General features: G+C 33.0%; 1 protein-coding gene across 3 annotated transcripts in view; it reads left to right on the forward strand.

Moving 5' to 3' along the window:
- Window positions 1-10977, forward strand: part of VPS13B (vacuolar protein sorting 13 homolog B) — an 804491-nt gene that overhangs the window by 414702 nt on the left and 378812 nt on the right. Inside the window, exons 26-29 of one of the 3 annotated variants that reach the window (XM_007457167.1) lie at window positions 1832-2003; window positions 2510-2624; window positions 4552-4618; window positions 8146-8554. In XM_007457167.1, the coding sequence (XP_007457229.1) occupies window positions 1832-2003; window positions 2510-2624; window positions 4552-4618; window positions 8146-8554 (763 nt within the window). Of the gene's footprint in view, window positions 1-1831; window positions 2004-2509; window positions 2625-4551; window positions 4619-5178; window positions 5321-8145; window positions 8555-10977 lie in introns of those variants that run through there. The other 2 variants (XM_007457166.1, XM_007457168.1) reach the window with 2 other exon arrangements.

Consider the following 10977-nt stretch of genomic DNA (forward strand, 5'->3'; position numbering starts at 1 on the left):
TCCCTACAATTTCCATTCTTGGGATTATAATGTTCTTCTAAGTGTTGGAGGGAGAATTTAATTTATGAATTCTTCTGCTCTAAGACCCAATCCATAGAGAAAGGCATACTGACTACATTATGCTGTCTTTTATTGAATTTGACTTTCTAAAATGTATCTTTTTTCTGGGATTAGTTTGTGCTTTTCATTAGATGTGTTACTTTAGACAGCTAACCAAAAACCTGAATTTTTATATAGCTTCTCAAATTCTAGGAATTTCAATTTTAGCAGATTTAGGACCACTTAGTTTTGGAAAAGCATTTAGATGAAAACATCACAAGCAGTGAGCTTTCTGCTTTGCTTGGTGTAATTGGAACAAAGAATGGCTGTACTGTCTTCAATACATCATGCTGCCTATCAAACTAAGCTTAAGTACATATAACTAATATTTAAATATATATACAACTTTTAAAAAAGTAAGCATGCTCTGGTGTATTTGATCAGTTCACAGAGAATGAGTTTAGGTTCTGGAGTTTTTTTTGAAGGTTTTAGATGGACAGCAAAGTTGGGATTTAAAAAACCCAAATACTTGGTAGCTAATCCTAAAAGAACAGAATACATGAGTGAGTGATCACTATCTCTGGCACCATCTCTTCCTGCCTTTGAGACTGAAGCTGTTCATCTTCAAACCAGGATTTATTTTCAGCTGCTGAAAAGATTAAAAAACAACCTAACAGACCTTTTACAGAAAGTTTATTAGTACCAAATTTAGGACCTTATACATATCCAGAATTCAGTATGTATTTGTTGAACTGAATAAGCTTATGCTCTGATGAAGGTTTGGGGCCAGCATATATGGCAGGTTCTCTGAAGCTGCAAGATTCCCTTCTTCTGGGCTGAGGTCTGTGATCCAAGGGTTATATTCTTGGGCTTCAGCTGCCTCTTATTGGGCTGGAGATACACTCTGAAGTACAACAAATTACAAAACAATACCATCCCAAATGTGCAAAACATTGAACATTAACCTGGGAACATTTCTTGAGCTAAGAGGTGTTTATCAAAAACCTGCTCATTTTACTTACATTTTGTTTCATTGTTATCATTTTTATTGTACCTTTCTGTAGGATATGTATAATTTGCCAAATATATTTCTGTAAAGATAACCATAACACACACACACACACACACACACACACACACACACACACATGCTCTGTACCTCTAATTAAGAGACTTTTAACCATATAAATCATTTAAAAAATCTGTTGTCGAATCTAACTTTTAAATGTCTCCTTAATATTAAAATATGTGAGGCATGATGAATGTTTTGCTGTTTCTTAAATCATGGTGATTATGCTGTGTTTTACTATGGTTATTACATATTCATACATAAATACACCATAGCAGGGGTAGACAAACTTTGTCCATAAATGACAAGATAGTATATATTGTAGGCTTTGTGGATCATAGCAGCTCTAAAGCAGCTACTCTACTTAACTCTGCTAATCAGTAGTCATAGGCAATAGATGAGTGGATGTGGCTGTGAGATAGTAAGACTTTATTTCCAAAAATAGAGCCCAGTTTGGCCCTTGGCTATAGCTACTCTATAAGGAAATACTCATTGGTATGATCCTAACTCATTTAGAGGAACTGGAATGGCATGCATGTACACTGTAACTATGAAAACCATATGACTAGTGTATGTTTATATTACTGGCATTATGTATAAGCATTTATATGATTTGCATTATCATATATGATACGTTATAAGCAGTAATTGCAGATTTTAAATTATACATTTTTAGTTATTTTTATTTATGTTGCAAAGTATTGTTGTTATTCCTCATCCCAGGGAGATTCTGTACAAGCAGTTGATGATTCACCATTCTCCGATTCTGTTACCTTGGAACAAACTACAAGTAATTTTGGTGGATCCAGTGGTCGTGTTAGTCTGTGGATGCAGTGGGTGCTCCCCAAAATTACTATAAAGCTCTTTGCTCCAGATGCTGAAAATAAAGGCACAGGTACAGGATTACTTTTCTACTGAAAAGATAAAATATTAAACACTATTTTTATAAGAAATTGGAGACTTAGTTTTATTTATCATTGGCATTTAAATCAATCATTAAGTCTAACTCAAGTGATTTCTATTAGTAATACTAACATGTTGCCTATAATACCTAAATTTTGTCTTATTTGTATTAAAATTCACTTCAAAAGCCATGAGGTAATTTCTTCATTGGTCATATCACTAAATGTATTGCAAAGACTGTTGACTGATATTAGATGTAGCACTTCATACATTAACTGGGATTTCCCCTGTTTTGAAATAAGCATCGTATCTTAATTTTGAGGCCTATACTGATATTAATTTTCCTTAGTATTGTAGAATCTTATGTGGTTAATGAACAGAAAGTCTTAGTCCCTCTGTAGATGTCAAGGGTATACATGCTAACATTAAATGTAAATAGAAAGTTTTAATATTGATTGTGAACCCTATACTGATACTAATATTTGCTTCTTATTGCAGAACTTTGTATGGTCAGTGAACTAGAAGATCTCAGTGCTTCCATAGATGTCCAGGATGTGTACACCAAAGTGAAATGTAAAATAGAAAGTTTCAATATTGATCACTATAGAAGCAGGTAATTAATGAATAATGAATATGGGAAAAGCTATATTTTCCTTGAACAAAGTCTATAAAAGAACTTTTATATTTTAATCCTTAATTTTAAAAAAAATACTGTACATATTCCCAAAGATGGTTCTTAACAGATATATTGGTTAATTTTACTTGGTATTCATTCATATATGGAATATAATAAAGTTTTGCTTTCTAAGAAGGCAAATCTGTTCATAAATATCCACACTGCCATATTAAATGAAATAAGCTGCTTTTACTAATCACCTCACAATTTGTTATGCATGTTGTATATTTGCCAAGATGTCTGGGACACAGTTAATGGCTCTGGTTTTTGATGAATACTCCTCATCCATTCCCTATACCATAGATTGAAATGGAGCAGCATCTCATGTTCCTTACAACTTTGAGTACTTTTCTTATCTCACAGATGATTAATGAACATGTGGTGGATGTTCCTAGAATCACATTTTTCCTTCCTAATAAATTTCTACCAAAAGTAGATTATAAGTAAATATGATTTGTTTATAATAATAAGTAATGGTAGTAAAAAAGTAATGTTTTAGATATTTTCATAAAGATATATAGCAATTGTATTATTAATTTTTCCAAAATAAAAATACGAATGCTTTTAGGAGTTTTTTTTGTTTTATAACACTACCCTGGAATTGAGTTTTTTTAACTGAAATATAATTCACATACCGTAAAACTCACACATGCTTTTGTAAAATTAATTTTTAAACAGCATCATATTTTCTACTTCATAGTATTTTGGCAAAGAAACAGCCTTACAGTCCTTTTTTTCCTGGATTCATAATATTTATTCATTCAGCAATTAAGTGTCTGCAGAAGTACACATGTTTCTGTATCTTTATTGATGCATTATATACTCTAAAAGCCTAAGTCTTTTTGTTGTTGTTGTTGTGGTACGTGGGCCTCTCACTGTTGTGGCCTCTCCCGTTGCGGAGCACAGGCTCCGACACGCAGGCTCAGCGGCCATGGCTCACAGGCACAGCCGCTCCGCGGCATGTAGTATCTTCCCGGACCAGGGCACAAACCCGCGTCCCCTGCATCAGCAGGCAGACTCTCGACCACTTCGCCACTAGGGAAGCCCCGAAGTCTTTTTTATTTAACCGGTTTCTAATTCTGCATTAAGAACATTCGAACTTTCATTCTTTATTATACATATCATGTTGTTTATGTAAATAACTCGCAACTCTGTCACAGCCAGAAAATTGTGTCATAACTGTGATGGTCAAAATATTTTGCTGGGTTTATATTAAGACCTGTTATAATAGTATTATTTTACCAAGTGTATGATAATTGTTTTTGTTGTAGTAACAGTGAATCATTAATTGATTTTTGATAATGGAATGGTTAGCTCTTCAGTTTCTTCTGAATGGTATATCTCTATATCAAAATGATCCTAGCAAGTGATACATGAATTTTATTTTATTGCTGAAATAATTTCTTGATTATGTGAATATTACAATTTATGTTCTAGATTATCAATGATTTTACTGTTAAATTTATGTAAGTTTTAAATATTTAGATAATTTATTTATTCATTCATTTAATCAAAATATTTATTGAATGTATATTATGTCCCAAGTACTATGCTAAGCACTAGGGATATAGTGTTTAAAAAAAATAGACATAAGCCATGTCCATATGGACCTTAGAATCTCATGGGTGAGAAAGAAAAATAACCTTGGTAAATATAGAATTTACCATTAAGACAAATGCTTCTCTGAAGAACTACCAGGGTGTGGTGCTAATGCAAATTGTTCTATTGATTGCATTGTCAGATCCACGTTTTAGTTCAGTGTAGTGTTGTTTACATCAGAACTACTTGAAATAGTTATATATGCTCAATTTTTTTAACTCAGAAAAATTGAAGAGAACAGATAAGGTGAACTTATGTTTTCCAGGCCAGGGGAAGGTTGGCAGTCAGGACATTTTGAAGGAGTATTTCTACAGTGCAAAGAAAAACCTGTGGTGAGACTCATTTAGTAATTATGATTTTTAAAAAATATATTATAAACTGTTTTTCTTTGTTCTTTCATGCAACGGGACTAATGGTTACAAGAATTAGAGCTCAGTAAATTCTTTTTGACCTTTTCTTCCAATATTACATTATAAAATAAAACTATTACTTCCTTTAAGCTGCTTGTGTTTTGTATCCATTTTCCTGTTAGAGCAATTAAGTAAATTTTTCAATAATGCAAAGGTAGGATTGCTTTTATTAATATACTTTACCATTAATATATTATTATGTTGACCTTTTAGAAGTTTTCCTATTCATAAGTGAGTTCATGTTGGATTGTTCTTTATTATAAATTAAAAGTAGTCATTTACATTAAAAGCAACTATTTTTTGTTTGCTTCCATTAACAATGCTTTTGCAGAAGATGGTCCAGGCAGAGGCCATACCTAGCAGTGGCTCAAACCTAAACCTATGCAAACTTGAGCAGAATTAAAACTATCCAGATTTTTTTGCTTATGGCTTTTATTGCTTTTTGTCTTTTCACCTTCTTTGCTCCTGTCCATCACCTCAAGCCTTGGGGAAGAGTGTTGGTCTCTGGGGCAATGTGGAGGTGTCTTCCTTTCCTGTACTGACAAGCTGAACAGACGCACCTTGTTGGTTCGACCCATCAGCAAGCAGGACCCTTTCAGTAATTGCTCTGGCTTCTTTCCTTCTGTAAGAAATCATTTTAAAATTATGCTACAGAACTCCCATTAACAGGAACCCAGAGAAGGAACTGAACTATCCATAGAGTCAACTCTTGATTTTCATCTTCCTCTGTATCATTCACTTTGTAAATGAACTATAATGTATTCTTAAATCATAGACTGGTTTTCACTATAATTTGTTTCTGGGTTACTTGAGTATGCTATTTGTCATTCTGGTTTTGTGAATATAAACTAATTTTACCATCAGCATTAGAAAATCAAAGTAGGATGTTGAATATGCTTGTTAAATTATACATGTATTGAATGATCAAGAGTTGACCATACTGCTTTTGTCATTCCTTTTATGATTCTTCCTTACATTGCTTTTTTCCCCTATTATTATACCATTTCCTTCTCAGAACTAACTCCAAGTACCTTATTTGGTGCCTGTTATATCTGGACAAGGCTATACGTCTGTCATTTACTGGACAGAAGATGAACGGTAGACTGTATACCAGTGGGTTTTAGAAGTTTAGAACCTTTTTTTCCCTAGTGCTACAAAATATCTGAATATGTTATTAAGCAAGTTCTTTTAAGTGATATTTTTAAAGTCAATAAAAATGCATGTAATTTTTAAATGTTAAGAGCAGATTATCACAATGGTAATAGCAGTTTTCTTAAACTATTAAATCAGTGCAAACGTTATTAGACATTTTCTTAGCATATGTAAACTAGTATTTCTTTCTTTCCCCTTTTCTGTAGCTCAAAAGGAATTTAAGACATATATCTTTAAAAAGATTGTAAAAATTAGCCAAATATTTTAAATAATTGTGTTCTCAGATTTAGTGTTTAACATTGTATTTGCATAGCAAATACTAGTTTCTGCTTTTGAATTTTTTCTAGTCTAGTCTGGAAAATTTTTTATGTCAGTGGAAGCTCTGTTTAGATTTATTTTCTTCTCTTTAATTGTTCATTATCGTCCATGAGGAACTTTCTTAATTTTAACATGTATTCATGAAAGAAAACCAAAATTATTGTTAATGCCCCCTTTTTTTGAGTTTTTTAAAATTAATTTTTATTGGAGTATAGTTGCTTTACAGTGTTAGGTTCTACTGCACAGCAAAATGAATCAGCCATACATATACATATATCCCCTCCCTTTTGGATTTCCCTCCCATTTAGGACACCATGTTAATGCCCTTTAAAATTTTATCAATTTTTTAAAAGTTTTAAATTTTCCTAACATTTCAGTAATCATCATTGCTTTCTAACTTTTCACTTTAAATAGTATAAAATATTGATTATTACTACATGAAAAGTAATATTTATATTATCTCAACTCCAGTTAGTATTCATTCATTCTTTAATTTTTCCCGCCTTTTATTAGGGGAGTTAGGGATATAGCAGTTCAACACACTTGCTCTCATGGGTGTTGACCTTTCAAGAGTACCTACATTCAACATGTTTAAAAATATCTTTCCCAAATCAAAACATTTATACATTGAAACACCTTTTATACTATTTCCAGGATTCAAATGTTGCCATTAATTAAGATTTGAGGTGGGCTATTTAGATTAGTGGTTGATTCTACCGCTCCCCACCCTAATTCCTGGTTGAGACACCTAGAGAGACACTGTTGCTGTGGCCTCTTCCATTGGGGCCATACCACAGCACCCTTCTCCATCCACTGTTGCCTGCAGTCTAACATCATAGTGATAAGACTGGGCTCACTTTTTCTTGTTTTACTGTATTTCCTTTGGTTTTGAGTATAGAAAGCAAAAAGAAAGGGAAGTTAGATAAGAGGCAGTGAGAAAGTTGGAAATAGTAAAAAATGTTTTGAGGGCAGGACAATTATATGAAAAGTGATTATATTGCATATTCATGTAATGCCTACTTTCCAAATTTTTTTTAATGGGGAGAAAATTAACTTTGAGAAAAAAACATATGCAAAGGAAAATTTTATCTCACCTTTCTTCATTATAAAGTCCAGGTTAAAAACAAAAGTAACAGTAAAAACTGAATGTCATACTATTTTCTTTTCATTAGGTGATAAGCAACAAAATGAGAGGGAGAAAATGGAAGTAGAAGAGGTTTACTAGTGATGGGATAACAGGCTCAAACACATTGCTGCTTTGCTACTTCTAACCTTTTTCTTTTTTATGTGAATGTATTTCCTTCTTGTTCTTCTTCCTCAGTTCATTTCCTCTCTTAACATCACTCTTTGGACTCTAATAACTAAAAATCTTCATCAGGCCTTGGGAAGAGGGGTTGGGAATGTGGAATACAACAACTTAACTCTAATTTTATTTTGAGTAATATGCAAAATAGAATTTTATGTACATTAATTGGTTCCATTTCACAAATGGAAATACATAACATGGTATTTCAATTTCGCATGCATAGAAAACCCCTCTCTGACCCAAATTATGACGGCATATTGCTACTCTTAATGAAAAATTGTCAAGAATGAAAAGATAAATCTAGATATGATCTGTTCTAAATTCTGAATGTTACAGAAAAAGTAGAAATTATAGAAACAGGCACAAAGAGGTTAATTACCTCACTCAAGATCTAGAACTACAACTCAGGATTCCTAACTTCAAGTTCAGTCATTCTGTCTTAGAGGCTTTTGCCCTGTCTATGGAATTGATCAGTAATGTGCTCATTAAGAAGTATGCTTTTATTTTTTTATTTGTAGTAAACAGCTGACCAGTCATGAAAAAAAAAATTATGGACGTGATAAAAGATTAAAGTATCAACCGAGATTGTTTTTTGCTTTCAAATAGTTTGTTTTGTGTTTTTTTTCCCTTTTTTTAATAAAACATGTATTGTGATTTCCTTTTTCTGGGACAGACAACTGCAAAACTTCTAGATGGCTCTCATCAGCAGCATGGATTTCTCTCTTTGACATATACAAAAGCTGTAACAAAAAATGTTCGCCACAAGTTAACATCAAGAAATGAGCGAAGAAGTTTTCATAAGTTACCTGAAGGTTTAACAGATGGTTCCCCTCATTTTCTTCATGAAATACTTCTTTCAGCACAAGCCTTTGATATTGTCCTTTGTTTTCCTTTACTTAATGCCATTGCAAGTATATTTCAAGCAAGACTACCAAGGACCCAAAAAGAGAAAAGAAAATCTCCTGGTCAGCCCATGAGGACCCATACGCTGACTTCACGCAATTTACCTTTGATTTATATCAACACAAGTGTAATCAGAATTTTTGTTCCAAAAACAGAAGAAATGCAGCCAAGTATTGAAGGTATGTCTTCAGAATTTTTGTTTTTTGTTTTTTGCTCTGATTTCCAATAACCTTCATCTAAGGACTTTAGTTTTTCTTTTTGTAATATGGTAGCTGGTTGTAGGTTGCAGTTTGGTGTATTTTAAAAAGAGTAAATATGTTATAGTCACTTTACAACTAAATCTTTAGGAGTTATATCAAAATATTGGGTATGTTTCTGACTCTACTAATTACTAGAGTAAGAAATATGAGATTTTTTTTCTTTAGGTCTTTTGCTAGTAAAGCTTATACTTTCAGTTGTTTTGTTAAACTCAAATGTTGTGTTCTATATACCTAAGATAATTAAAAATTGCTTTAAAAAATTAGCAAACACACCACACACTGCATTAATGGCATAAATTATATTGACAATCTTGTGCAGCCTTCACCACTGTCTATTTCCAAAATGTTTTCATCACCCCAAACAGTAACTCTATACCTTATATATTAAGCAGTAACTCCCCCTTGGTAACCTCTAATTTACTTTCTGTCTCTCTGAATTTTCCTCTTCTAGATATTTCATAAAAGTTGAATCACAGAATATTTGTCCTTTTGTGTCTGGCTTATTTCACTTAGCATAATGTTTTCCGGGTCCATTCGTGTTGTAGCATGTATCACAATTTCATTTCTTTTTATGCCCGAATAATACCTGTTGTGTAGATACACCCCATTTTGTTTATCTGGTCATCTATCAGATACTTAGGTTGTTTCCACTGTTGGGTTGGCTATTGTGAGTAATGCTACTATATACAAACGTCTGTTTGAGCCCATTTTTAATTCTTTTGGATATATACCTAGGAGTGAAATTGCTGGCTTATATGTAGTTCTTTGTTTAGGATTCTGTGTTTTTGAGTAACCATCAATCTGCTTGGAAGCCCTTTTGACTAGGACAGGATTTATGGTATTTTCTGAACAATACTGATGTGCAGGCATAGTTGAGTCAACGGGAAGAGCAATGGGAGCTCCCTCTTAGTAGGGGTGGTAGTACCTGTGTGCTGAACACCTTCACAATGAGACACAGGTCAGCAGTTTCAGTGGTTAACTCTAGCTTCATTTTTCTGTCATACTCAGTTGTGGTTTATTGAAACAGGTTCTTGTGTTTCATTGATTTGTGTAGATGTCTGAAGGAATACAAATCTGGCTATTTGAGAAGAGGGTGGGAAAGGAACAGCTTTATTTCCTTTGTGTGTGCATTTGTTTTGTTTGTTTGTCATTTGTTGGCTTATTGTTTTATGACCAATTAGTTATGTTTCATGACTAATACTATATATCACACAATTTTGTTGATGTTGGTTTAAATTTCCCATTTGGCTGCTATTACTAGGAAAATCTCCAATTGATTGTAATTGCAGGAAAATTTCTAAACTCTTGCTATTTTATTTTTAAAACTGCTTTTTTCTTTTTTTTTGGTGGTACTTGTGGTGGGGTTTTTAAGGTATAAGTTCAAAATTCTGATCCCTAAGCACCTGCTAAGCAGGTAACCTTGAATAAGAGTATGGGTTGAGGCTGTGGGTGGGATCTTATTATAGCCATCTTTGGAAAATATGGTCTGCCACATTTCTCTGTGGACTTTTGGTTAATTTTAATCCTTTGCTTATGTGAATACTTTTTGTAATAAACACCTTTTTACTGGCATTTTTCATGACTTGGGTGAGTGTGTGTGTGTGTGTGTGTGTGTGTGTGTGTGTGTGTGTGCGTGCGCGTGTGTATGTTTGTGTGTGTTTTATATATATATATATATATATATATATATAAAATAAATTCCTAGCAAAAGGATTGCTAGATCAAAGGGTATAAATATCTTCAAAATATTAAGGGATGTCAAAATGCCCCCCTAAATGGCTGTACCAGTGTATACTGTTTCCACACTGTCATTCTAACAGAGGTTTATGAAACTTTTTGGTCTTTTCTCAGTCTCATTAATGAAAAGTACACTTTTTTTCTAATGAGTTGCTCATCTTCATCATTTGTTAAGAGATCTTTGTGTTAAGCCTTTTGTTTGACCTACATTGTATTGCATATGTCTTTTCATTTTTGGGGTGTTTTTGCCCTCTGTGTGTGTGTGTGTGGGTGTGTGTGTGTGTCTCTATGTGTATATCTATATTTATATCTACATGTACATATCTTCACTTATACCTGTTCTCATATCTCTACCTACCTGAGATGTTATGAATTGCCAAACTATGTGCCTATCCACAAAAAAGTATATAAAAATGCATGCCAAAAATCAAAGGTTTTGACATATGGTATTATGTTAGATTTTTTTGACACATTATCTTTCGGCATTGCTACTCTTAATTCAAATGGTCATAATATTTTTATCAGATTAATTAAACCGAATGTAAATTATGTCTTACTGAGTGTGATAGCATACTGAAATGCTGCTATATCATACTTCTCAGCAG

This window comes from Lipotes vexillifer, unplaced genomic scaffold, assembly GCF_000442215.2.
Source record: "Lipotes vexillifer unplaced genomic scaffold, Lipotes_vexillifer_v1.1 scaffold376, whole genome shotgun sequence".
Classification (NCBI taxonomy): domain Eukaryota; kingdom Metazoa; phylum Chordata; class Mammalia; order Artiodactyla; family Lipotidae; genus Lipotes; species Lipotes vexillifer.